Source organism: Anomalospiza imberbis, chromosome 17 (genome assembly GCF_031753505.1).
Source record: "Anomalospiza imberbis isolate Cuckoo-Finch-1a 21T00152 chromosome 17, ASM3175350v1, whole genome shotgun sequence".
Lineage (NCBI taxonomy): Eukaryota > Metazoa > Chordata > Aves > Passeriformes > Viduidae > Anomalospiza > Anomalospiza imberbis.
The window spans coordinates 16008790-16035948 of record NC_089697.1 but is presented as its reverse complement, the minus strand read 5'-3'; the positions used below and the strand labels follow the sequence as shown (position 1 = coordinate 16035948).

At 61.0% G+C, this 27159-nt stretch overlaps 1 protein-coding gene across 20 annotated transcripts in view; it reads left to right on the top strand.

Annotated features, from left to right (window-relative positions):
- Nucleotides 1-27159, top strand: part of EPB41L1 (erythrocyte membrane protein band 4.1 like 1) — a 62530-nt gene that overhangs the window by 8581 nt on the left and 26790 nt on the right. For 19 of the 20 annotated variants that reach the window (XM_068208240.1, XM_068208244.1, XM_068208245.1 and 16 more), the window contains exon 3: nucleotides 26589-26779. In XM_068208240.1, coding sequence (XP_068064341.1) covers nucleotides 26606-26779 — 174 coding nt within the window. In that variant the 5' untranslated portion in view covers nucleotides 26589-26605. Of the gene's footprint in view, nucleotides 1-20675; nucleotides 20832-26588; nucleotides 26780-27159 lie in introns of those variants that run through there. The other variant, XM_068208237.1, reaches the window with a different exon arrangement.

Genomic DNA, 27159 nt, shown 5'->3' with positions numbered 1-27159 from the left:
TTGAGTGGGTTTTACAGCACAGAAAAGGTTGCTCAGCACGGAGAGGTGCTGCAGGGAAAGGCCTGTCTGCCAGGAACCCCTGGGAATCTGGCCTGCTCCCACCAAAACACTAAACTGCTGGGCCTGGGGTTGTTGTGGCTTTCTTTGTGTTGGGATTGCATCCTGGTTCAGCTGGGACTTGGGCAGCAGCCCCTTGGCCCACAGAAAGGCTCCTCCAGGCTGCCCAAGTCCCTGTCCACTGCCAGAGTGGGTTTGGGGTCTCAGTGTTGGGTTTCCCCACTCTGGTATCCGTGGTCTCTTTTGTGTGGAGGATCTGAGGAAGGCAGTGTGTCTGCAAAGCAGCTGTGGGGTTTTGCTGGCTGTGGATCCCTGCCCAGGGCTCAGGTCCCTGGGCTCACGAGGCTGGGCACAGCTGACCTCAGGTACATGCTGGGAGAGGGCTGAGCTGCAGAATTCAATTGCTGTGATGCATGAAAGAGTCGAGGGCCTGTGGTCCAGCCTCTTCAGGGACACCAGGGTCCCTCCAGCTGTTGGGCTCCTCCATTCCAGAGCCCCACTGCCCAGCACGGTGACAGCCATGTGAAACCAGATGTGAGCAGCTTCCAGCAGCCGTGAGGGCTGGGGGGACAAGGTCCTGCTTCGGCTTTGGCTCTCTGACCTGCAGAGCGAGGTGAGCCTGGGCAGAGCTGCAGCATGACCCTCACCCTGGCCTGAGGTGGGAGGACGATGTCCTTACCTGAAAACTGGGATGAGGAGCTCCACAGCTGCACCCTGCCGTCCTGGCTCTGTCCCAGGTGACAGAAGTGTGTGACAGTGTGTGCCACAGGGCTCAGACACTGCTGCCCACAGGGTTTGGCTCCTGCCCACACAAGGCAATGGGTGCAGGTTCTTTATCCAGAGGTTCCACACCCAGAGGGTGCTGGGCACTCCCCAGGGAATGGTCAGAGCTCCAGGAGTGTTTGGAAAATGCTCCCAGGCACAGGGTGGGTTTGTTGGGGTGTCTGTGCAGGGCCGGGGGTTGGACTAGATGGTCCTTGTGGGTCCCTTCCTGCTCAGGATATTCCATGGTCTGTGGGTGTGGGCCAGGGATCTGAGTCCCTGCTGAGGGCTGTGCTGGGCTGCTCTGATGGGCTCCTCGGGGCTGGAGCTGGCTCTGGCTCACAGCAGGGCAGGTCTCCGTGTTTTATGAGCAGTTTCTCACCAGCTCTCCTCCTCCAGGCACTTTGCAAGATGCCAACTCCACCCGTGCCCGAGGGTGCAGGTCTGTAGGGAGAGTCAGGAGAAAGGCAGGGATTCTTGTGGCAGGGATTCTTGTCCTGCCTTCGTGTGCTCAGGGGTTTGGGAGTGAGCACACGAAGGTGAGCAGTCTGGCGTTAGTCGAGGCAGAGCTGCAGGCCCAATGTCAGTGGCGGATTTCATGTGGGTTTCATGTGCTCCTGCATGGCCTCAGTGTCCCCTGAGGGTGGGGTCAGGGTGCCCTGGGCTCTGTGCTGGGCTCTGTACCTACAGGGTACCCACGGGGAGTGTTCTGCTCCTGGGCAATGCCACCAGGAAGCTCTGCCCCTGGAGGGGCTGCAAATCCCTGTTGGGGTCCCCCATGCTGGGCTGGCATGAGGAGCAGGAAGGAGGACATGTGCCATCCCCATGGTGACTCCTGGTACCAGCCAGCCCCTTGCCCTTGCTGGTGGCTTTGGTGGCCCAGGTGCAGCTGGGGGCCCTGGCCCAGCTCTGGGTGTCTTTGGTTGCTCCTTGTATCTCGTGGGTGCTGCAGCTGTGTGCCCCCGGAGGTGTCCCCTGCTTTAGGAAGGGCTGGTGACACTTAGGTCATGGCACAGGGATTGTGCTGGCAATGAGCTTCTCCTGTCTCTGGGTTCCAGCAGCTCCCTCACTCTGATGCTGGATCCCAGTTCCTGGGCAGGGTTCCTGGCTGCTGGGGCTGGCTGGGGACTGATCCTGTGGGAGCTGGACATGGTCATCCATCAGCTGGCCTGATGGTCACTGTAGGTCCAACTGAGCTACCCCATCCTCCTCAATGGTGCACAAGGTGTCATCATTACCTTGGGGAAAATGACACTTTCGACCCTGACAGGGCCTTGTGGGGCTGCAGAGCAGAGGATGATGATGGTGGGGAGAGTGCTTGGCCCTGCCTTTGGATGGGAGAAGATGGGGGAAGGCAGGGCTGAGCTTGTGCCAGGCCTGGGCTCCTTTTGGTGCCTTCCCTTGCTCTGGGTGCAGTTCCCCTCCTCGAGCTCCTCTCCTCCTCCAGCCCACTGCTTCCCAGGGTGTCTGGCCCTGTGTTCTTCTTGCCCAGGGAGCAGCTGGTCTGCCCTGGCTGCCACATCCCAGCACAGGGCAGCTGAACCCATTGTCCCTGCCTTCCTCTGCGGGCAGGAGGAAGGATGGGAGCAGCTCTGTGCCAGTCCCTGGCAGGGTGAGGGTGTTCCACAAGGGCTGCAGCACCCCTGCCTGCTCCTGGAGTGCAGCCCAGGTGCCTTGCTGGTGCTCCGCAGAGGGCAGTGGCATCTGAACTGGGTTCCCAGGGCACTGGCTCTGCCATCACAGCCTTTGGCTCAGCCTCCCTGCCCTGCTGCACCAGAACATTCCAGGGCTGCTCTCTGGTGCCATCCCTGCGTGAGGCTTGGAGGAGGGCAGGGATGGCTGCAGGCTGGTGGTCCTGCTCCCTGCCCGAGCTGACTTGGCTGTGGCACCTTTTGGACAGTCACTCCCCATCCCAGAAAGCGGGGGGGGTCAGCAGGGCAGGGCCAGCTCCCGGCACCACCCCCGGGGCTGTGGGGATGTGTCACTGGGGAGTTCAGTCCCACAGCTCTGCTCACAGGCACTTTTTAATGCCTGCAGAGCTCAGGTGAGCACGGAGCACCTGCTGAGGCCCCCTCAACACCCCGGGCAGGATTCGGTCCCTGTAGGAGGAATTGGCCCAGGGCACTGCACAGATCCCCTTTGGCCTGAGAAGAGCTGTCGGGCTGTTTCACAGAGCAGCTGGGGGGATGAGGCTGCTCTGTGCTCCCTGCCTTCCACCCCTTGCTGCAGCAGGACCCTGGCAAGGCTGGCAGCCCTGGCACAGCCAGTGGGAGCTGGCAGTGCTGCCTGTGGCTACCAGGGCGGTGCTCTGCCTGTTCTGCCCTGCCCCAGGGCTGCTGCTGCACTTTCCTCTTGATTTGGGGCCCATCCTGGCTGCAAGACATGCCTTGGTCAGCGAGCCTTGCTCTGCGCCATCCCAGCTGCTGGGGCTGAGCAAACAGGTTTGTGGTATGTGGCAATGTGGGCCCTGAAGGCTGGGGGAGCTGCCAGCTCCCTCAAACTCTTGGGAAAGGCTGGCTGCTGGCCAAACCCCTGCTTGCCTTGGCCGAGCCTTTAACCTCTTGTGCATCACAACACTCAGGAGCTGGGCTCCCCCCGTGCTGGGTCACGGCAGGGCAGCCTGGCTCTGACCCCTGGGCCCGGCTGTTGGAGCCTCCTTGGCCAGAGGCACGCTGGGATCCTGCCCCTGCTGTGGCATGCAGGGGGTGTGCTCAGACAGCAGGAGCTGGGGCTCTCCTGGGAAGATGCAGCTGTGCTGCTCTGCTGGCCCCGTGCTCACCCAAGCCCTGGCAGGTGATGGAGAGCTCTGGTGCCACCCTCCCCACTCCTCCTGGCCAAGGGTTGGAAGGGCTGGGCTGGGCTGGCTCCTGCCCTGCTGCACTGGGGATCCCTGTGGGGCTGGGGGGAGAGGAAGAGCTGTCTGCTCTCACATCCCTGCGGAGGAGGAATTGCCACCTGGGACTGGTGTTTCAACAGCTTTTCTGGCACAGCAGGGCCCAAGGGATGTGGAGCTGTGGGCAGCATCTGAGCAGGGCCAGTGTGGGCTGGGGATCTGCCCGACTTGCTCCCAGGGGAACAACAGGGGCTGGGGCATGTCCAGGAGGGCACCTGCCCCGGTGCTGGTGTGCTCTGGGACATCATCTTCCAACAGCACCTCTCTGGCTTCTTCCAGCCCGTTTCCCACAGCCCTTGCTGTTCTTTCCTTTATTATGAGGCCCCCTGTGCAGCAGGCAGGACACTTGGTGGGGCATTGCAGGGAGCTCTGCACTGTGGAGAAGCTGTCAGAGCCTCAGGCCACTGGGCTTGCTGGATGGAGTGGGAGGTTGGGGCTCCTTGCGACTGGTGTCCAGCTCCCATGTGCATGTTGTCATTGAAGGCAGCCAGAGCTGAGGTAGTGCTGTCACTCCACCTGCTCCAGCCCCACCTTCCTCCAGCCAAAATCCCACGGATGGCAGCACAGCCCCTGGTGTGGGGGCAGGTGGGCTGGGCTGGAGTGCTGCACCCCCATTGCAGTGAGGAGTGCTCACTGCAAGCTGGTGCTTCATGGTGGGTTTTGGGTGGAAAACTGGGGCTGCATGGATTTGGGAGGGTGAGGGAAGGAGAGGGCTGCCCTAATCCTCTGGATTCAGCTCGGCTTTTGTGCACAAGGCTGCTCAGCTGCAGGGGAGAAGGTACCCGGGTTGCCGGGGAGACAGAGCTGTGGGATGTGGCGGATGCTGCGGCCGGGGAGACTGTGTCACCCTGGTGCTGCCACCAGGAACAGCCCCAGTGACAGTCCCTGACTGGATTGTGTCACCCTGGTGCTGCCACCAGGAACAGCCCCAGTGACAGTCCCTGACTGGATTGTGTCACCCTGGTGCTGCCACCAGGAACAGCCCCAGTGGCAGTCCCTGACTGGATTGTGTCACCCTGGTGCTGCCACCGGGAACAGCCCCAGTGACAGTCCCTGACTGGATTGTGTCACCCTGGTGCTGCCACCAGGAACAGCCCCAGTGACAGTCCCTGACTGGATTGTGTCACCCTGGTGCTGCCACCGGGAACAGCCCCAGTGACAGTCCCTGAGGCTGCTGCAGGGACACAGTGCTGAGCCACGTGTGGCCGTGGTGCTGTGAGCACGCTCTTCTGTGGCTCTGGTGCCTGTGGTTGCCCTGGCTGGTGCCCTGAGGTCAGGCCAGGCTGGGAGGTCAGGGGGCTGTGAATGCTCCTGGCATGGAGCAGGGCCCCGAGGCATCTCCATGTGTGTCCCCTGTGCCAGCCCAAGCAGGGTGATGCTGCCTGGGGGGGCAGGTGGCCTTGACAGCACTCAGCTCATTCCCCTGCTGACCAAGATGGGCAGCCCCAACTCTTGGAAAGTCCAGGCTTCTCTCCTCTTCTTAGAAGGGTCACGGATCACCTTCAGGTCTCCAGGAGGTGACCAGGGGCTGGTGAGCAGAAGCACACGGTGCTGTCCCAGCCCAAGCTGGCTGGGACAGAGGGCTCAGGCTGGGGTGGACCTGGCTGAGCTGGAGCCACCTCTGACTTTGTGGTCCTGGTCCTGCCTGAAGCTTTCCCAGGCAGGAGCTGTGCCAGCCTCTGCCCAGGGCTGGTGGCATGGTCCAAGACCTCCTGGACACAAATGGCTGTGTTGGGATTGGCTGTGGTGGGGCCAGACCAGCTGTGACAGTGGGATCCCTGCTCCCAGTGTAGGGCTCAGGGTGCCTGCTTGGGTCCCTCCTCTTGGAGCAGGAGGCTCTGGTGGTTCTGGTGGTTCTCTCAGGCTCTGCCTCTCTTGGGCTCTGCCCTTGGCTGTGGTGGGGAGGCTTTGCTCAGGTTTGGTTTTTGTTTCCCCTTTATTTATTTATTATTATGTTTTTAAGCTTTTCCTGCAGCCCTTCCTTCTCTTGTCACTTAATTGTCCAAGCTCCCTGAATGCTTGTCACCTGCCTGGGGGTAGAATTTGAGACACATCAAAGGTAGCTGAGCTTCTGCAGGCGCTGAGCTAACATCCTCTGGGAGCTGGGGAGAGATTAAACAGCAAGGGAAAAAAAACCAGCTGCTGTGCTCAGGTTTGGCCAGGAGGTAAAATGGAAGGGCTGGGGGAGAGCGAGGCAAAAGCAGCAATATTGGCTCTCCAGAAAATGTCTGTCCTGTGCCTGGGAGGGGCTGGCATGGGGGTCTCTCCATGTGGTGAGGCCTTGGAGGAGCTGGCTGGGGGAGCAGAGGCTGGAGCAGCTCTGCAGCCGGAGCTGAGGGCTCCGAGCACGGCTCCCAGAGCCCCTGGCATGGCTTTGGACAGCTGTGGGTCAGGCTGGGGCTGGCCCTGCTGAAGGACTCAGCTCTCTGCTGCTGGCTGGAGTGCAGGAGCGGGGCAGGGACCAGTGCCAGGGCTCCCACGGAGCGGCAGAGCTGGTGGCACACCTGGGGTCCCGCGGATTCCGAGGGCACAGGAGGGCCCAGCCTGGGAGCAGAGCTGCACAGGGCTGAGCCGGACTCCAACTGCAGCTCAGCAGGGGCAAAAAAGGAGTTTTCAGCTTTGTCCTTGGGAGTGATACAAAGCAAATGGAATAAATCCCAAGCAGTGGCAGTTTGTGGTGTCAGGCCTGGATCGAGGCAGTGCTTGCAGAGGTGTCAGCACCTTGGGCTCTGGCAGAAGTCAGTGCCAGCTGCACCTCCTAGGCCTTGGCAGAGCAGCCTTTGGTCTCCTGGGGCTGCCCTGGCCCTAGTGGGGCCTGTGACCAGATTCCCGAGCCTTGGTGAACCTGCACTCAGGAAAGAATGGATTTTTGGGGATGTTTCTTTTGGTTTAAAACCCTTATAGCAGCAGGCATTTTGTTGCAGAAAATATCTCCTTAACATATCTTAAAAAAAAACCCAAAATAACCCACCTAAGATATTCTCCTCCACTTCCCTGAAAAACCTTAGGGATTGATGCTGCTGGTGGGTGAGCCAGTGTGGGATGCTGTGCCCCAGCATATCCATATGGCAGCAGGGATGGATGCCCTGGCTGGGGGTGAGGGGAGCTGGGGACTTTGGGGAGCAGCCAACTGCAGCTCTCTCAGACTCCTTTAGTGCCAAGGGTGCAGTGCCAGGGGGCAGTGCCAGGGTGGGGAGCTCATGGAAGCCTCCTTGTGCTGGTGGATGCATTGATTTCCTGCCACACAGTGATCAGTCAGATTTTCAGGCGCCAAGTCAAAGGGAAAGCTTGGGTTTACTCTCTGACCTGTGAGAGGTCAGAGCTCTGCCAGAAACACCAACACTGGGGATGGTTTAAGGAAGCCCCCAAAGGTCTATTTTCAGGCTGTGGTTTTTCATGGTTAATACAGCAGTTTCCTGCTCCTCTTTCCAGCCAGCTAATCTGTCTTCCCTCTGAAGGGAGATGAACAGCAGCATAAATTGCAGGCAGGGCCCAAAAAGACATTTGCAAGAGCATTTCTCTTCCTTGAGCTCCTGCCTGTTTCACTTACAGATCTGCTGCTCTTCTCCTGTGAACTTGTAGCATTTTCTTCCATGCAAATGGATTGTGAGGTGTTTGGAGGGATGTTGGCCCCTGTTGGCTGAGGGTGTTCAGCCTGGAGAAGAGAAACCTCCAGAGAGGACTTGAAGCCCCTTCCAGAGCCTAAAGGGGCTCCAGGAGAGCTGGAGAGGGACTGGGGACAAGGATCTGGAGGGACAGAACACTGGGAATGGCTTCCCACTGCCAAAGGGCAGGGATGGGTGGGATATTGGGAATTAGGAATTGTTCCCTGTGAGGGTGGTGAGGCCCTGGCACAGGGTGCCCAGAGCAGCTGTGGCTTCCCCTGGATCCCTGGCGGTGCCCAAGGCCAGGCTGGACGGGGGTTGGAGCAGCCTGGGACGGTGGAAGGTGTCCCTGCCATGGCAGGGGTGGCACTGGATGGGCTTTAAGATCCCTTCCCACCCAAACCATTCTGTGATCCCAGTCAGCTGGACTGGCTCTTGAGATGGGCTCAGATGTGATGAAGGTGTTTCCATGTGTCCTTTCCCTTCCCTACGTGGCATTTATCAGTTTCTGGAGGCAGCAGCTGGACCTGGGGTGGGAGGGTCTCATCTGGAAGTGCTGCTCCCTTTCCTGGAGGCCTTTGGGCCGAGGGGGAACTGAGCTGTGGGGTTCAGCTCAGAGTGCAGAGGAGCACATGCCAGTGGAGCCATCCTGCTGCTGCAGCGGCAAGGGGGAGCCTGGAGGGCACCAGGGCTGGTTCCTGGCTGGTCCCAGCCCCCCTCTGCTGCCAGGCTCTGCAGCAGGGCCGGTGCTGCTGGCAGGGCCGTGCTGGCTCCAGCGGGATGCTGGTCGCTAAGCAACCAGCAGAGGTGGAGCTTCCTGGGTACCATTCACAGTGCATCCCTGCCTGCATCCCTGCCTGCGCCGTGCCTGAGCCCTGCCTGCATCCCTGCCTGAGCCCTGCCTGAGCCCTGCCTGCATCTGCATCCCTGCCTGCATCCCTGCCTGCATCCCTGCCTGAGCCCTGCCTGCATCCCTGCCTGCATCCCTGCCTGCTTCCCTGCCTGAGCCCTGCCTGCATCCCTGCATCCCTGCCTGCATCCCTGCCTGCATCCCTGCCTGAGCCCTGCGTGAGCCCTGCCTGCATCCCTGCATCCCTGCCTGAGCCCTGCCTGAGCCCTGCCTGCATCCCTGCATCCCTGCCTGAGCCCTGCCTGCATCCCTGCCTGCATCCCTGCCTGCATCCCTGCCTGAGCCCTGCATGAGCCCTGCCTGCATCCCTGCATCCCTGCCTGAGCCCTGCCTGCATCCCTGCCTGCATCCCTGCCTGCTCTGGCACCCCCACATCCTCCCAGGCAGCTCAATGGGAGCTCCTGCTGCTCACACACCCCCAGGAGAACATCACCAAACCCTGATTTGGGGTTTCTCTGCCCAAGATCACCCAGACCTTTCCCTGGGGAAGCAAGATGTCTGGAAGCTCTGTTGACCCTTTTGCTTGGGATTCCCACCTCAGCACTACTTCCCTGCCTGGCGCTGGGAAGCAGAGCCAAAAGAGGGGAGCCCCAAGGCTCCTGCACCTTGGGACTCCCTGCAGCCCTCTGGCTGGGCTGGGGGCTGGCTGTGGAATGCTGCAGGAGCAGCTTTCCCCTCTGGGACAGTTGTGCTTGGGGAGCCTGGGTGCCTTGAGTCCTCCTCAGGCTGTGGCTGTTTGTGACAGGGACACCCAGGCTGGCACAGGGACACACAGGCTGCCTGGGCACATTGTGGCCTTGGCTTCTGTTTCTTTGTGCCCTTCCCAAGGCACTGGGAGGTTGTTTGGCTCAGGTGACATCCTGCAGGTGGGAAGGAGCCTTCCCTGTCTGCCTGAAGGATGGGGAGGATGTTCTGGGGGTGGCTTTAGCCCTTCAGTGCCTCCCCAGGGCTGGTGCATCACTTGCCATGGCACTGGTGGATGTTGTGTGCTGAATGTGGAGCACCTGCTTTATCCCCAGCCTTCTCCTGTGCAGCCAGTGCTCCTTGCTGGACTTTGCTGGAGGAGCTGAAGGCCCCAGTTGTGCCATCAGATCATGAATTTCCCCTCCCTCCACTCCTGGTGCGTTCCCCCCTCTGCTGACTGTGCAAGCCATGCCTTTTGAAAAGTCAGTGTTTCCCTGGAAGAGGCACATTCCTGGCTTTATGGGGCTGCCTGGAGTGATGGAAGGGACAAGCTGGGCAGCCTTTGGCTGTGCAGGAAGCCCCAGTGGACTGCCAGAGCCCTTGGTCTTTCCCTGGTGATCAGGCAGCGGGGTGGGTTTGCTGTGGATCTTGCCACAAGGACCTGTCCTTGATGCACCCCCTGCTCCCAGGTGCCACACTCATGGGATCCTGTGCTCTGGGCTGAGTTTTGGGGTCCCTGTGAGCCTGCAGGCTGGTGTGGCTGAGCTGGCAGGAAGGTGCTGTGTGACAGCTGTCCCCAGTCAGGGAGGGGACTGGTGAGCAGCAGGGATGGCTCTCAGGGAGCTGAGGCTCTGCCTGGGAGCAGAGGATGGTTTTTCATCACTGGTGACAGAGAAAAACAACTGCTTGTGCTGCTGAGTGGCTGTCCCAGGGAGGGAGTGAGGGGATTGGGCTGGAACTGGAGAGTTCTGGAATAGCATCATCCCCGTGTCACCTCCGTGGCCTGTGGGACTGTGGAGCTGCTGGGCAGGTCCAGCCAAGGCCCTGGTGTGGCTGAGGGCATCAGTGGGGCTTGGCTTTTGGAGGTGAGATGGGAGGGGCCCGTGGTGCCAAGGAAAGCAGGAAAGTCCCCAGAGCACTGGGCAGGCAGGACACGGTCTGCCCCTAGGGAGGTGCTGTGACACCAGGGCTCAGCCGTGGCACATGATGGCTGTGGTGGTGCTGCTGGTCCCATCCTGCCCCGCTGGGAGCAGAGGGAGAAACCAGGGGGGGACTGGGGGCTGTGGGGTCTGCTGGCTTTTCCCTCTCCCTGCTCTGTGGTATCTGGGCTGTGCTTCCATCTGGAGAGGCACTGGGTGCTCACAGGGGCTGACTCAGGGCTGTCCCCCCGCCAGCTGGGACATCTTCACTTGGGCGTTAATGAGGTTGTGGAAGGTGTTTCTTGGCTTCTGAGGGGACACAGCAACTCGTTCCTGGACTTGTTTACTCAGCTGGGAGGTGTCACTCAAAAGGGTGGGAGTGAAACCTTGCTTCAAGCGGCCCCAAAAGGACCATGTCCTGCCGTGCGAGGGGGAGCAGGGAGGACGCTGCCTTTGCATCCTGGCGGGCTCAGAGGAGGAGGAGGAGGCGCCTCAGTCCCTCTGGGATGCAGCAGGCTGTGCTCCTCTTTCCTGGTTTTTCCTGGTGCCAGAAGGGTTGGGCCTGGAGCAAGCTGGAAGGAGGGTTCGGTCTCTCGGGATGGGCTCTGCCCCGGCTGCTCTCAGCACTGGCAGCTGTCATGGTGAGCTGCCATGGCTGCCTGACTCCAGCCTGGCTCAGGGGATGACTCCCTGTCTATTTGGTGGCTTCCTTTTCCCCCCTAACTTTCTCATGATTCATTTTTGACATGTGGCACAGTGCTCTGGAGCCTCAGGGATGCTGATCTCCACTTCCAGGGCGTCCTTTTGTGGAAGAGGCTCAGGCTGCTCCATTAACCCCGGATCAGGGGCTGGCACCGGGGCAGGAGGGCACTGCCCGTCCCCTGCAGGCGATGGTGCCAGGGGAGGATGTGGAGGGAGGCCCTTTGCTGCCTGTCAGCAGGGTCAGATGTCTCTGTGCTGCCTGGCTCGGGCATGATGAGCGAGCAGATGTCTGGGCTCCTGGCAACTGCTGACATCATGTAAATCCATAATTGCCCAAACACACATTCAACACATGTCAGTCAAGGCTGGGCTGGCTGCAGGAGAGCAGGGAGGTGGGAGAGCCCCATGCCACAGGCTCCTTTTGGGTGGTGGATCCCAAAGCTTGTGGAGGTGTCACACAGGATCACTGCCCTCATGTGAGCGTGTTCCCATGAGCTCATCCCACCCTTACTGCCTTTGCTCTTCTATTTTTCCCCACATGACCCAGTTCTTCACTTGGCAGCTCCACCCTGGCTGTCACACTCTGTGTGATGACGAGCTGCTGTCTGCTCTGTCTGCTCCAGTGGTGCCTCAGCCAGGCCTTGGCTCCTTCTCCCTGGTTCAGCATCCCAGGGCAACTGCAGGTCAGGTCAGTGGAGCTGGGCACACCAGCTCGACAGCTCGAGCCTGCCAGGCTGGCTCGGGGCAGGACAGCACCCACCTGTCTGGACAGAGGTGTCTGAAGCCATCAGCAAAGCCCTACAGGGCCTGTCCCCCGGAAGGGACCGGTCCAGCCAGCCTGGAGGAGCCCTTCCTGCCCTCCCTGGTCAGGCAGGCTGGGCTGGACCCGTCATCAGCGCCAGAGGGACAGGAGTGGATGTGTCTCAGTGGTTTCCCTGGGAGCAGCCTCCCATGGTCAGTCCATGGTGATTTCCTCACCCAGCAGGTTCAGACCTCTGAGCTCTTCCCTTCCTCAGCTGCAGAACCATTCAGGCTGGAAAAGACTTCCAAGGTCATCGACTTCAACCTGTCACTGATCACCACCTTGTCAACTAAACTGTAGCACTGAGTGCCACATCCAGTGATTTCCTGACCACCTTTAGGGTGGGGACTCCACCACCTGCCTGGGCAGCCCTTCCAATGCCTGGAGCCCTTTCAGTGAAGAAATTTTCAAAATATCCACTCTAAAACTCTGCTGGTGCAACTTGAGGCCATTCTCTCTCCTCCTGTCCCTGTTTCCTGGGAGCCCCCTCAGGGAGTTGTGCAGAGCCAGAAGGTGCCCCTCGAGTCTCCTTTTCTCCAGGCTGAGCCCCTCAGCTGCTCCTGGTGCTCCAGCCCCTTCCCGAGCCCTGTTCCCTTCCCTGGACACACTCCAGCCCCTCAAGGTCTCTCGTGTGAGGGGCCCAGAACTGGGCACAGCACTTGAGATGAGGAGCTGGTGCTGCCATGGGGTGGGACAGCTGAGGTAGGTTGGCAGGACAAGGTGACAGAGCTCACCTGGGCTGGTGTGAATCTGCTCACAGGCTGAGGTGAAGAGGGAATGCTCACTTCCTGCCTTTCATGCTGCTCTTCATGTTCCCAGTGCGATGGTTTTGAGCTCAGTCCCATCCTGCTGGGCAGGAGAACAACGTGCTCTCCTGCTCTGACAGCCTTCCAAAGGCTCCTGGCCAAGGGGTGGGAGGGAGCAGGCTCGGAGGGGGCTGGGGCAGCGTGAGAATCCTGGCGAATCCTGACCCTGCTCATGCTGTGGGGACAGGGATGGGTGTGTGGGGTGAGGGACCATGCCTGCAGGCACTGGTGGCTGCAGGGAGGATGGGGTGATGTGGGTGGTGGTGGCAGGGGAGGAGCACAGCCTCTCCCCGTGTCCCTCTGCTCCTGCAGGACTTGGGGTGCCCGTGGGAGGCAGTGTGAGGCCAGCAGGGACCTGCTTTAGTGTGAAAGGAGGACACGGGAGAGATTGTGACTGTCTGGGAAAAGACTTGGGGGCTAAAACACCCATCTGTGTGACTGCCCTGAGGAACACTGAGGGAACAGCTGGACCTGAGGAGGGAACATGGAGAGGAGGCTTGAGAAGAGCGTGCGGGGATGAGAGGTCAGAGAAAGTTTTGCACCAGAGGCAAATTTCAGTGCTGTGATCACAAAGCTGTGCTGCCCCAGCTAACGGGGGCCTGCAGGAGCCAGGCAGAGAGGAGTGAGCCCCAAGGTCCATGCAGCTGCAGGCAGCAGGCTCTGGTCCCTTGGGAGCAGCCAAGCCCTGCAGGCCGGAGGAGCCACTGGATGGGTGGGGCTGGGCCCCAGCAGGTGCCCAGCTGCCTCTGCTGGGTGCTGCAGGGACCTCCCTGGGCAGCTCCACAGGGCTCTGGAGACCTGCTGCTCTCAGAGAGCCTCCGGATCAGCCCTGGGAAGGAGCGAGGCTGGAACTGATGGACCTGAGCAGGCACTGCCCACTTGGGCTGGAGTCAGGTCCTGCTGGTTGGGCGGTGGTTGTAGAGGCTTCTGTGACCCCCCAGAGCTGTTGGCTTCTCCAGGACTCAGCTGTCCCTGTCACTGGGTCTCTGCAGGGCTGGGCCATGGGGGTCACAGAGGCCTGGGGACAGTGGGGAGCTGCAGAGCTTCCAAGAGTGGGAAGGCAGAAGGAGCTTTGCCCTGCCTGCTCAAGACAGGGACAACAGGCCAGATCTGGAGGGAGGGAGAGAGGTTTGCTGAGATGGAGAACAACTCTCTAAGCTGAGGAGGATAAGGCCCTGGTGCAGGTGGTGGTGCAGGAGAGGAGTTATGGAATCCCAGACTGGTTTGGGTTGGAAGGGACCCTAAAGCTCATCTTGTCCTACCCCCCTGCCAGGGACAGGGACACCTTCCACTATGCCAGGGTGCTCCAAGTCCTCTCCAGCCTGGTCTTGGACACTTCCAGGGATCCAGGGACGGCCACAGCTTCTCTGGGCGCCTGTGCCAGGGCCTCACCACCCTCACAGGGAGGAATTTCTTCCCAATATCCCATCTAACCCTGTCCTCTGGCAGTGGGAAGCCATTCCCTCTTGTCATCTCACTTGTCCCCAGTCCCTCTCCAGCTCTCCTGGAGCACCTTCAGGCACTTGAAAGGGCTCCACGCTCTGCCCAGAACCTTCTTTTTTCCAGGCTGAAATTCATTCAGCTATTCTGAATCAACCCAAGCACATGCTTCAAAAGTCTTACCCGGGCATCTTTCCATGTCCTTTCTGGGCTCAGATACCCTCACCTGGAGCCAGAAGAACTGCCCACAGGCACAATCTTCTCAGGGCCTTGGCCCATGCTTGGTGCTGCAGCTCAGAGTGGGGTCAGAGGCTGTTCTGCATCCTCAGTGTGTGGCCAGGCCGCTGCTTCCAGCCTCTGCTTTCCTGCTGAAGGACTTCTGCAGAGCAGGTGCCCTGTGCCAAGCTGAGTCCTGGTAGTGGGGGGGTTTGGGTTGCATCTTGCAAGTCATTGAGGAGTTCTCAGTCTGGCTGTTTGTGGTGTCTGAGCACTTGGATGCCAAAGGATTCTCCTCAGCTTTGTGGGGACACAAATGCTGTTGCTGTACATTTGTACAGAAGTGAGACTGGGGAAATGTTTTCTTAGCAGAACAGAGGCAAAGCCAGGTAAGAAAGGTTGTTCCAGGCTGGACCTCTTGCCATCCATCTCTGCCAAGGCTGCTGTGGGCCAGCTTGAGAGGATGTCTGGACATGGTCCTCCCCTGGATGCTATTCCTGGCTCTTGTTCAATCTCCTTTGACGCCCTTTTAGTCCTTTTGTCTATCTGTGAGATGCTTCAGAGGATGGAAATTTCCAAGTTCCAGTTTCCCTGCAGCAGCTGGAAGCCAGCTAAGCCACACGTGTGCTGTAGGACTCGGGACAGAGTTTCAAACACTCAGCTTTAGGGGTGGGTGCTGTGGGCAAGTCTGGGGACTTTGGTGCTTTGGGGTTTGTGCAGGAGGGGTCACGGAGTGATGGCTGTGTGGTGGTGACGCTGCATTAATGTGGATAAACCACCCGTTATAAATACATCCTGAGCTGCAAACAGACAGGGAAAGCAGCCTGGGCAGGGCAGATCGCTGCTCAGAGACAACCAGGAACGGCTGAAGGGTGTTAAAGGGTGCTAAGCAGGAGGGAAGGGGTGTAAAGCCGGGGGGTGTGGGCACTTCTCACCTGCAGCAGCACTGGGGCTGAGGGGTCTCAGCTCCTGGGGGATGGAGGAGCTGGTGGGGGGCTGGGAGCATGTGGGACTTGTGGAGGTGGGCATGGGGCAGCACCACTCCTGCTCCTCCAGGCTTGGTGGCATGGCCTGTCCCCTCTCTGTCTCCTCCATGGAGAGTGGGGAGGGCTGGGCACCTCTCCTCTGTGCCCTCGAGGTTTACCCTACACAAGGAGCTGCACGGGGGAAGGGGATTCTCCCCCGAACAGGGACCTGCCAGGCTCCTGGATCCAGCACAGCTACTGGGGAGCTTTGCTTTTTTGGTTGCATTTTGCAAGTCATTGAGGAGTTCTCAGTCTGGCTGTTTGTGGTGTCTGAGCACTTGGATGCCAAAGGATTCTCCTCAGCTTTGTGGGGACACAAATGCTGTTGCTGTACATTTGTACAGAAGTGAGACTGGGGAAATGTTTTCTTAGCAGAACAGAGGCAAAGCCAGGTAAGAAAGGTTGTTCCAGGCTGGACCTCTTGCCATCCACCTCTGCCAAGGCTGCTGTGGGCCAGCTTGAGAGGATGTCTGGCCGTGGTCCTCCCCTGGATGCTGGTCCTGTATCATCTCCTGAGGAGCTTTGCTTCAGCGAGAGCCCAGGGTGTCATGGGGACCCCAGGCACTGGAGCACTGTCCAAGATAAACTGGGAAACACAAGGATGGATATCAGCGAGCCTGGCTGTGTGGGAGGCCCTGGAGGCTCCCGGGAGCAGTGGGACACCCCTGTCCCATGGGACCTGGGACATGGCCCTGCATGTCCAGCCTCTGGGGAAGGGGGAGGTGACAGGACCCTGGTGGGCAGCACTGGGGGGGCTGGGTTGGGCTGGGCGGTTCCCTGCAGTGCAGTTCCAGTCCTGGGGCAGGACTGAGGTACCTTCTCCTCTGCACATGAGTCCCCTCTGTGTCCCACTGTCCCAGGGTGTCCCCTACAAGGAAGGTCAGAGCTGATGAAGGAGCCCATGTGCTGCTTCCCACCCTGTTGCCGCTCCGAGCTCACTCACTCTCTCTTCTCCCCACTCTGATCCCTCTTGCATCCCTTCCCTTAAAAACATTTGTCTCTGATAATTGCCTGTGAGGCCTGAGCAAAGACCCCCGAGGCCTCTGAGCTGCCCTTGCCTTGGCAAAAGCTGAAAATCCTCTTTCTTCCCACACCTGGGCTCCCACAGAGGGGCTGTGTCCTTCCCTGCAGCGTCCTGGGGTCCCTGTGCCATGGGCTCCAGGGCACATTTCTGTGCACAGCAGAGGTTCCTCATCTGCCCTACAGATTCTCCTTGGAGCTGGAGGTCCTGCCCAAGGACAGGCTGCTCCCTGGTGTTCCTGTCCTGCTGGACCCCATGAGTCAGTGGCCCCCCACCATTCCTCAGCGTGGTGTGGAATCCTGGCATGGACAGGGGGCCTGTGTTGCACATACTTGTGTTATTTAGTCTCCTCTGGGGACTCTTTGGGGTTTTTCAGGGTCCTGGTCCTGTTCCAGTCTGTCAGTGGTGGCAGTGGGGCTTGTGGCTGAGCAACCACAGGGTCCCCTCTCTGTGACAAACGTGGCTGGGAGAGGATCGGGTGGGGAGGAACCAGAGGGAAGCCTGCCCTGGTGTCTGTAGATGTTCAGAAAGGGTGAGTCAGGCATCCCAAAAATGGGCAACTGGGCTAAACTCCACAAATATTCAAAGAGCTGCCCCTTCAGTGAGTGCTCTGAGGTGGGTGTTGAGGACAGAGCTGAGCAGACACTGACAAGGACAAGTGGTCCAAGTGGGGTGTTTTGGGAAAAGACTGGTGTGGGCATGGATCAGCTGGGCCATGCCAGAGCTCCTGGCCTCCCAAATCCTCCCTTCTCCTGCTCACCCTGGGAGGGCAGCAGGGACACGGGTGGGGACAGTGTCTCCCTGTGGCTGGGTGTGACTGGGGTGCCCGAGGGTGCCTCTGGTGGCTGGAAGTTACAGGGAATGATGAGCCCTCACCTGGACTGAAACCCTCAAGGACTGATGGGGTATTTCCCTGTCTGGAGCCTGAGATGGCAGCTGGGTATAGGATGAGGCTGATCCCAAATGCCAACATTCCCCACCTGGGTGAGGGGCAGGGAGGGTGCCTTGCTCTGACTGAGCCCCACGTGCCTCAGTTTCCTGTCAGGACTGGGTGAGCTCAGGGAGGGGACACAGGCAGGACAGTCCTTTCCCCCAGCACAAGGCCAGTGCAGCAGCTCTTGGCCAGTCTGGTCCCCCCAGGGAGAGCCATTGTGCCCCTGGGCCCAAGGGTCGGCCCTGAGCCGGGCTGGTGCAGCCCAGGGCCCAGCCCGTGTACCCCCTGCTCCAGGCCCCCCTTCCCCTGGCCCCGAGCTGTGCCGGCCCTTCCTCTGCTGGGGGTGCAGGGCAGTGGGGCAGCCCCTTCCAGCAGTGCCCCCAACACTTCCCTCCTTCCCTGTGGGCATGCCACAGTGTCCAGGGAGGGATGTGCCCAGGGCTAGTTCAGGTGAGGGTTTTCAATTGATTTTCAGCCTTTCCAGCACAGCTTGGCCTGCCCTCCCCTCCCTCCACCCCAGCTTTATTGCTACCAAATTAATGAGGAACGTGTTGGTGCTTGAAGTCAGAGGCTCTGTCAGCAGCTCTCTGCCTTCCCCCAGGTTCCCAAATGCCTCCAAAAGGATGGCAGGCAGCTCTGCCAGGGTGAGGGTGCAGGGATGGGACCTGTGCCTCTCCGCCCCCACAGCATCCTTTGCTGGGATCTAAGGGCTTCCTGGGCCCCTGAACTGAAACCAAAGCCCAGCTCAGCCTTGACCTCTTCCAGGACTTGAGCTGTATCCCACTGTGGTCTGAGGGTGCTGGCTCTGCTTCCCTGCCTGAGTCACCAAATTGTGCTCCAGGTGGCAGTGGGGGATACAGGCAATGCCCTCCTGTGCCGTGTGGCATCACAGGGATGGGAGGAAACGGTGCCGTGGGGTCGGCAGGAGCAAGGGAGGACTCTGCAGCAGCACTGCCTGTGCAGGAGCTCAGCTCAGTGCTTGCTTGGGGGGCACTTTTGGGGGAGGGGGAACACCTGTGGGGCCCTCAAACTGTTCCTTCCCCCAGGAAGCATCTTGGTGTAGTTTCTTGGTGGGTGAGGAGGTGCAGGATCAGGCCCGGGCCCATCTCCCTGGGATGACTCAGGAATTAGTCAGGTCCTTGCTGAGCCTGTTGTCACCATGGCAGTCTGGGGGGCTCTTCTGGGGGGTGGCACAGTGGCTGATGTCCTTCTGCTGGCCTCATCCCTGAGCTGAAACACAGATGAAGGTCTCTGGGTTCTGCCTCCCCCCTCCAAAGGGCTGCCTGAGTTGGCCTGTGCCAGCCCAAGGGGTTCACTTGCCTCTCCTTAGAGTGGAAAGGTGGGAGCTTGTCCATGGGGTGCCAAGAGGATGGGGCCAGCTCTGCTCAGCGGTGCCCAGGGACATTCCAGGGGCCTCAGGCACCAAGTGACACACAGGAGGGGCCCTCCGAGCTCAGGAGGCACTTCTGCACTGGGAGGGTGGCCGAGCACTGGTGCAGGTGCCCAGGGAGGTGGTGGAGTCTCCATCCCTGGAGAGACTCAAAAGCCACCTGGACACATCCTGGGCAGCTGGCTCTGGGTGGCCCTGATGGAGCAGGGGCTGGGCAAGGTGACCTGCAGAGGTGCCTCCAGCCTCCCCAGGCCTGAGATCCACTTCTGGAGCAGCGTGCAGGGGCCTCTGGCTGGGCAGTGTGCAGGGGTTCAGCAGGGCACAGTGGCACAGTGGGTCCTCCCTGGGCATGGTGAAGGTGCTGATGCCACAAGGCCCAAGTGCCAGCAGGACTCCCTTTGGAACCTGTAGGTGTTCAGGTCTCCCCAGCCCTTGTGCACCCTGGGGGTCTCACCAGTCATGGAACCACTGAGGCTGGAAAGGAATTCTGTGAGTCAAGTCCAACCCTTAACCCTGCTCTGTCAAGGCCACCACTCACACAATGTCCCCAAAGTGCCACATCTGTATGTCCTTTAAATTCCCCCACGGATGGTGACTCCACCACTGCCCTGGGAAGCCTGTGCCAGTGCCAGACCACCCTTCCCAAGATCTTTATTGCCAAGAGGAGTTTCCACAGGCCCCTCTGCAATTAGTGGGTAGTGGATGCAGTGGGTCCCTTCCAGCCAGGCCAGAGCCTGAGCCCCTTTCTCTGGGTCCATCATTGCTTCCTGCCAGGGATGGAGGGAAGGTCCTTCCTGCCCTTGTTTTCCCCAGGCTACCTGATGGAGCCAGCAGGGACTCTGTTCAGTTGTGGATGACACCAGCCCTGACCAGTGCTGAGCTGCCCCCAGTCCCAAACCCCAGTGGCTGCACCCTCCTGGAGAGTCGGGAAGGGGAGAGATTCAGGGCTGGCAGTGCCATCGGGGATGCTGAGGCTGCCTGGGCACGGTGGGTGCTCCATGGGGGCTGCAGGGTGTGGGGGAGCTGCAGGCCCCACTGCAGGCCTGCCTGAATTGTGGGGATTGCACTGCTGAGGTGTCAGATTAGGGTGCAGAGCAGGCAAGGATTCTGAAGGAGTATGAGTTTGCTGGGAAGTGTGGGATTCCTGGTTCTCCCTGGCTGCAGGCGTCTGTGTTTCAGAATGGGACCCCTGGGCTGTCCCAGTTCAGTGGCTCAGGAGTCCCTGTGAAGGGTGCTCAGCCTCGGGAGGGCTTGGAGGGAGGGCTGTGGGGGCTGGGACCCCTTCCCTGCCTGTCTGGTTCCCCCAGGGCTGATGTTCTTGACTGGGGGGCCAGTCCATGAGCATCACAACCCATGGGTACCACCTGGGGAGCTCATACTGGTGAGCAGCTGGGCAGTCTGGGTTTCTCCTGCTTCCAGTGTAGTCACCCACACAGTGAGTGCCTGTACCCCGACAGCCAGAGCCTGACGGGGTCTCCCAGCAAGTCCCCAGACTTGTGCTTTGTCCCCTTGGGTTCCTGATGGCTTGGCATGCCCAGGACTCCCATCAGCGTGTGCTGGAACTGGTGGGTCCTGCCTGGGCACCGCTGCTCCCAGCAGGCTGCCCACACCTGGTCAGGGTACCCCAGCTGCCCCCCGGGACCCTGCCTGTGCTCCGGGTGTCCCCGTTGCCAGCAGGAGCTGTCCCTCTGCCCGGCAGGGTCAGTGCTGGGCTACAGGAACCCCCTGTTGCGTGGTGGGATGCGAGCACCCTGCAGAGTTTCCCTCCCGTGTTTGCTCCGTGGGGCTGTCCCTCCCAGGGGACGAGCAGGGGACGCGTGCCCTGGAGACAGGGATGTGCCGGGTGTCCCGCTCGGCCCTTCCCCCTGGGCAGGGCCGGTGAAGGAGCCTGTGTTCAGCCGCTGCTGGGACAGCTCGGCCCAGCCTGAGGCGAGCGGGGTGCTGGGTTTGGATGGCAGCGCGGTGTTTGCTGCCCCAGGACCCATGGCAGGGCTGGGCAGCGCAGGACAGTGCCAAGTTACCTTGGCATAGAGATGTGCAGCCGAGCTCTCCTTCCCTGCCGGGCGTGCGCAGGGAAGGATCCCGGCAGGAGTGCCCGGCCCGGGATGAGTCAGGTGCTTGCGGGGACGGGGAGCGATGGGGCTGGCACCGGCATCCCGGGGGACGCGCCCGGCACGCCCGGGAGGGCACCCGGCGCTGGGCCGGGAAGGCAGCCCCGCTCCCAGCTCCCATCCCATCCCATCCCATCCCATCCCATCCCATCCCATGCCGGCTGCGGCTGCAGTGCACATCCATCCCTCCATCCGTCACTGCGCGGGGCGTGGGAAGAGGCGGCTCTGCAGAAGGCGCTGCCTCGGATGCAGCGCCAGCCCGGCGGGATGAGCTGTACCGGGCTGAGCCGAGCCGGGCTGAGCCGAGCCGGAGCCATGGGCAGCTGGCACCCAGGTAGGGCCCTCCGCGGGCACTGCGCGGTGCTCGGCCCCGCTGCTGCTGCTGCTGCCGCTGCTGCCCTGCCTTTAGCCAGCAGCGGGTGCCTGGGGAGGATGCGGCTCCTGGAGCCTGGGGGTGATGGGGGCGCTTGGACTTGGTCTTAGAGGTTTTTCCCAAACTTGACGGTTCTGTGATTCTATGGCGGGGCACTTATACAGCTCTGGACACTGCAGATCTCTGCCCCTGACAGTCCCCTGTGAGGAGATCAGGGTTCAGTCTCCAGAAGCAGGGGATCTCCTGTGTTTCTGATTCCCCCCGCCCCGCTTCACCATAAACAGCTCATATGATCCTCTGGCCCTGCTGCAGAGCAGCACAGGAGAACTCTCAGGCTGCACTGTGGAGTGGTTTGGGGATTTGCATGTCCCGTGCCTGGGGATGAGGTCCCAGGGGTGGCACTAGGGCTCGGGGGTGGCACTGGGGCTCAGGGTGCTGTGTGCTGTCAGGGCTTCGGGGCTGCTTTCCTTGTTTGCTGTTTCTGTGGAGGATTCCCAGGACTCCTTGCCGGGCTCCCCTCAGGTTTCCAGGATGGCTGCAAGGCACTGCCTGTGCCCCTGTCCCCTGCCAGCTCAGCCCTGCTTGGTCGGGGTGCTGGGTGCCACAGTCCCGGTGAGCATCTCCGTTCTGCCTGGGGGCTGGCAGGTGCCTGCAGCCACTGCCCCGTGCCATGCAGCCGCTGCCACCCCCACAGGGTGCCCCCCTGTCCGTGTGTCTCTGTCGCAGCATCTGTCCCCAGCGTGATCCCACAATGTGATGGGGGCTTTGCTGCCACCATCAGCCCCACGGGCCCTTGGCAGGGGTAGGGGTGGAGGTCACTGGGTTGTCACCCGTCTCTGTGCTCCCCAGCTGAGCTGCTGGAGCGGGTGGAGCTCCGTTTGGGCACTCAGCAGGCGGCTGCTGCCGGCCTGGGACCGAGATGCTCCGGAGGTGAAGCCTCGTGGATGGGCAGAGCCTCCACAGGGAGCGTAAGGGGGAGCCCGGGAGAAAAGGGGGATGCTCAGCCTTGGAGACCAGCCCGGCAGCTGGGAGTGACTGGGCAGAGAGGGGGAGAGCAGGCTGCAGGGAGGGGAAGGGAAGGCTCTGCGAGAGGAGCGCTGCAGCGGCTGGAGCTGGGATATGCTGGGAAAGCACTGGGGTAAAGCAGCTGGGAAATCCACACTCAGGCTTGAAGGGGAAGGAGGAGGAAAACACCAAGGCGAGAAGGAGCAGTCAGGGAGATGATGGGAGGAGATTCCAGGCATGACAAGCAGGTCTGCCTCTGATCCTGCTGAGGTTTCCTTTGCAGTCACCGTTCCCGCTTACCTGTTCCGGTAGCCAGGAGCTCCATCCAGTAGCCTGGAGCTCCATCTGGCTCCAGCCCTCTCCCCTGAGGAGAGCATCCCCCAGCCCTGGGCTCCAGCTGCAGCAGGATCGAACCAGCCCTTGCTGGAAACTGGGCTTGTGCTGAAAACTCGTCCTTGCTGAAAACTAGGCATGGGGTACCAGGAACTGTGGGTGCCAGGAGGAGCCCTTTGGCCACTGCCCTGTACAGGGCAGGCTCTGGGCGTTTGTGCCCACTGCCTCCAACAGCCTCAGCACGGGATTTGCTCTAGTGGGACAGGCATGAGCAAGGCTGGGTACTGGGAGGGCTGGTGCCCAGAGGGGTGGGGTCCTGCTCCCGCTGTAGGAAGTATGCAGGAAGAAATAACTTTAGAACTCCATCAAGTTCACTGCAGTTGTGTAAACCTCTTTTACAGGTTTGTGACAGCAGATAATTCAGTGGAATTGTCCCTTTGGCAGCACTCTGGGACCCGTGTCCTTCTTGAACCCGTGGCCTCCACTCTGGGGTCTCTGCTGGGACAGCAGGAGCTGAGTTTGCACAGGGAAGGTGCTGTGGGACGGGCAGGGCTCCAAGGCTGCTGCTCCCTGTGTGTGCTGTGCTGCCCCCTCCCATCAGGGACAGCTCCTGCCTATGGCACAGAGCTGCTCCCAGGGCAACATCTCCTTCTGCAGCTCTTGAGGGCCATGGGAGAGGCCATGGGAAAAAAGAGGGACAAGGGGCTGGACAGGTTTCACCCTGAGTGTACTCAGGTCCCTGCAGAGCCTGCAGGTGCCCCCAGGGTGCTGGTTCTCATGTGGGCCTTGGTGTCCATCTCCCACAGCCCCGGGTGCAGGTGAGTGCAGGTGACCAGGCTGCCACAGAGGGTGACAGCATCCCACTGCAGGTGCCACTGTCCCCAGGAGCTTGGTGCTGCCAGGCTGGGGCTGACCGTGGGCTGCAGCAGCACTGGGGTGAGCGGCAGTGCTGGAGGAGCCCCAGCCTTCCCAGTCAGCCGCAGGGCAGGCTGGGAACGGCTCCTGAATGCGGCCCTTGTGGCTGTGCTCGGGAGCGTGGCAGTGCCAGCATGGTCCCTCCATCAGGGCTGTGCAGCTGCAGGGCTCAGCTGCAGCAGGGCCATGCCTGCAGCCACTGCCCCTGCCAGTCCTGGCTCCCTCAAACAGCTCCTGTGCAATGCTCCTGTGCTCCTCCTCCCCAGCAATGACCCTGTGTAGGGACCAGAGCCTCCCCAGCATGACTCTGAGGCCAGAGACTGAGGGATTCCCTGCCCTGGGAGCAGGGAGATGGTCCCTGGGGATTTGCCAGGCTCTCTTAGCAGAGCTCTGCCACCCTGGCACTGCTGTGCCGTGCTCTCGCTGGCTTCAGCTGGAAGGCAGTCCCTGGCATCAGGTTCCTGCCGCACCATCAGAAGGTTGGAACTGGAGCTAAAGAAGCAGAAGTGAGGTGGGATGAATTCCCAGCTTACTACGCTTAAGAACCCCCCTCATTTCCTCAGGGATCACTGCAGGGAAGAAAGTTTAGAAATGTCAAGTGAAAAACTCAGCATGTTTTTGGCCCAAAGTGATGCATTGTCATTTTAGACATTTCACGTTGATTAAAAATTCACACACTGAGATCCAAGTGGAAGTGCTTGGGAACGATCCACACAGGGACCAGGGCTTGGAGCGAGCAGCTGCTTGAATTTGCAGTGGAAAAAAGCAGCCCTGTTTCCTCTGTGGATAAAACAAACCACTGGTGACCCCTGAAAGCTCCTGGTGGCCTTGGCTGAGTGGTGGGGTCTCTCAGGAGGAGCTGATGCTGCTCAGGATGGGCTGTCTGGCCTGTCATGGCCAGAAGAACACGGCCATGGCACAAGGGCCTGACATCCTGGGCCTCTGGGTGTGAACTGAGGCCTCTTGGTGACCACCCAGCCAGCGCAGGCATGGGAGGGGAAAGTTCCTGGGATCTCCCGGCTGCGAATCCGGCGGAAGGCGTAGGCTTGACTCCCCGTCTTCTCCGTCACCTCCTCTCCGTTCCCTCCACCCCCAGAGCCAGTTTTAGTCATTTTCCTGGGAAGGTTTCACATCTTCCCACGGCTGAGGACACCTGAAGGGCAGCAGTGGGACAGGAGCTGTGGTGTGGGATGGGTTTCTTTATGAGTCTTGGTGACACTGAGCTGAGCCTGAGCGGTGCAGTGGATCCACCAGGGATGGGGCACCCAGAGGGTCCTGGGCAGGCTGGAAGAGCTCACGTGAACCTCACGGAGTTCAACCAGGCCAAGTGCAAGGTCCTGCACCTGGGTCAGGGCAGCCCCAGCACAGGCTGGGTGCGTGGGGAGCAGCCCTGGGAGAAGGGCTTGGGGGTGCTGGTGGTGACAAACTGGATGTGACCTGGCCATGGGCACTGGCAGCCCAGAAACCAATCCTGCCCTGGGCTGATCCCACAGCGTGGGCAGAGGTGAGGAGGAGATTCTGACCCTCTGCCCACCCAGGTGAAACCCACCTGCAGAGCTGCCTCCAGCCCTGGGGACCCAACATCAGAAGGATGTGGAGCTGCTGGGGTGAGTCCAGAGAGGCCACAAAGATGCTCCAAGGGCTGGAGCCCCTCTGCTTTGGGACGGGCTGGGAGAGCTGGGGGCATTCACCTGGAGAAGAGGAGGCTCCAGGGAGACCTTGGAGCCCCTTCCAGTGCCTAAAGGAGCTCCAAAAGATCTGGAATGGGACTTTGGAAAAGGGACTGGAGGGACAGGACAAGGAGGAATGGCTTTCCACTGCCAGAGAGCAGGGTTAGATGGGATACTGGGGAGAAGTTTTTCCTGATGAGAGTGGTGAGGCCCTGGCACAGGGTGCCCAGAGAAGCTGTGGCTGCCCCTGGATCCCTGGAAGTGTCCAAGGCCAGGTTGGGCAGGGCTTGGAGCAGCCTGGGATAATGGAAGGTGTCCCTGCCCATGGCAGGGTTTGGAATTAGAACAGGATCTGCAGGCATTACTCAGGGCTGCTGGTGTGGCTGCTCTATGGGCAGGCTGGGTGATACGACCACAGGGTCACAGATGCTCCAACTGAGCCACCTTGTGCAGCCACAGCCCTTGGACTCAGGGAGGGATGATCCCAACAGTTGCTGCGCAGCTGGACATGGCTTGGTGGGGAGTTGGCAGGGCCTGAGAGGCCTGAGTGGAGAGTGAGTGATGGCCCAAAGGGTGCTCCATGATCTGTGGAGTGTGGACCCTCCCAGGACACCTTGCTAGCCCATGCTGTGTTGGCATAAAAGGTTTCCAAACCATAAATGTTCTAAAAACATGCTGCTGAGCATCTCGGAATGGGAAGTGCCTTCCGCTCCCTGTTCCTGGCCCTGGGTTTGTTTTTCAGGCAGCTGGGGTTGGAGGCAGGAATCCACAGGGTCCCAGGCTGGCCGTGGGAACCCAGCGTGCTGCTGCTGCTGCTGGGGTGGCCAGAGGGGAGCAAACCAGCCAGCCCGGATGCGAGCTGTGGAGCTGTCCGTGTTTGCCATTTCCTGTGTCACTGCAGCCTTTCCCCTGACTCACAGCCTGCCTTTTCCTCCCACTCCTAGAAAACACCGAGTGAAGGTTCCAGCCAGTGCAGGGGTGTGGGAGCAGGGGTCAGAGCAGCCCCACTGCCCGCTGTGCAGGGATGGGGCATGACCAGGTGGGTCCTTGTCACTGGTGTCCCTCTCCACTGCTGGCTCTTGTCCTCCAGCTCAGAGTATGAAATCCTGGTGTCCTGTGCTGCTGCCACCAGCCCTTTGCAAAGCCAGCTCTTGGCACAGACAGGGAGCCGGGCTCTGGCAGTGGATCTGTGTGTGGACAGGGATTGGGCTCTGGCAGTGGATCCATGAGTGCACAGGGATTGGGCTCTGGCAGTGGATCCGTGAGTGGACAGGGATTGGGCTCTGGCCGTGGATCTGTGCGTGGACAGGGATTGGGCTCTGGCAGTGGATCCGTGCGTGGACAGGGACTGGGCTCTGGCAGTGGATCTGTGCATGGACAGGGATTGGGCTCTGGCAGTGGATCTGTGCGTGCACAGGGATTGGGCTCTGGCAGTGGATCTGTGTGTGGACAGGGATTGGGCTCTGGCAGTGGATCCGTGAGTGGACAGGGATTGGGCTCTGGCAGTGGATCCGTGAGTGGACAGGGATTGGGCTCTGGCAGTGGATCCGTGAGTGGACAGGGATTGGGCTCTGGCAGTGGATCCGTGAGTGGACAGGGATTGGGCTCTGGCAGTGGATCTGTGCGTGGACAGGGATTGGGCTCTGGCAGTGGATCCGTGTGAGACAGAGATGGGCACATCCCAAGCCTGTCCCAGCCTCCCCCGAGCAGCCAGGGCATCCCAGCCGGCTGCCCGGGCAGCATCCCCCAGCCCCGGCTGACACCTGCTGTCTCTCCCCCGGGTGGCGGTAACCAGCGCGGTGACCGGCGGTCATGACCACGGAGACGGGCCCCGGCTCTGAGGTGAGGAACGCGCAGGAGGACGCTCCGCAGCAGCAGCTGGAGGCAGCCGCCCAGGGCCCCACGGCCGCGCCCAGCCCCGCCGGCCGCGACACCGACCCCAATGAGAAGCTCGGGGCGCAGCCCGACACCCGAAACATGGAGCCGGTGAGTGGGTGTCGGCCGGGGGCCGTGAGAGGGGTCGGGCAGGAGCAGCACGGGACGAGCCGTGCCACCGGTCGCTGCTGGCCGTGGTGCAGAGGCGGGCCCGGCCCGTGGGCCCGAGGGGCAGCCCCAGAGGAGCCCCTGAGGCGGGGCTGGCCGGGCCTGCCGCTGCCCGCGCTGCCCGCACAGCTGCTGCAGGCAGGACGGGCCGCGGGAGCCGTGTGGGGAGTGCCGGTGCGGTGGGAACGGCCCTGCTGGCCCGGCCGGGAGAGAGTGGTGCTGAGTCCCCAGCTGAGCTGCCCCGGGCCCGGCCGGGAGGGAGTGGTGCCGAGTCCCCAGCTGAGCTGCCCCGGGCCCGGCCGGGAGGGAGTGGTGCCCTGTCC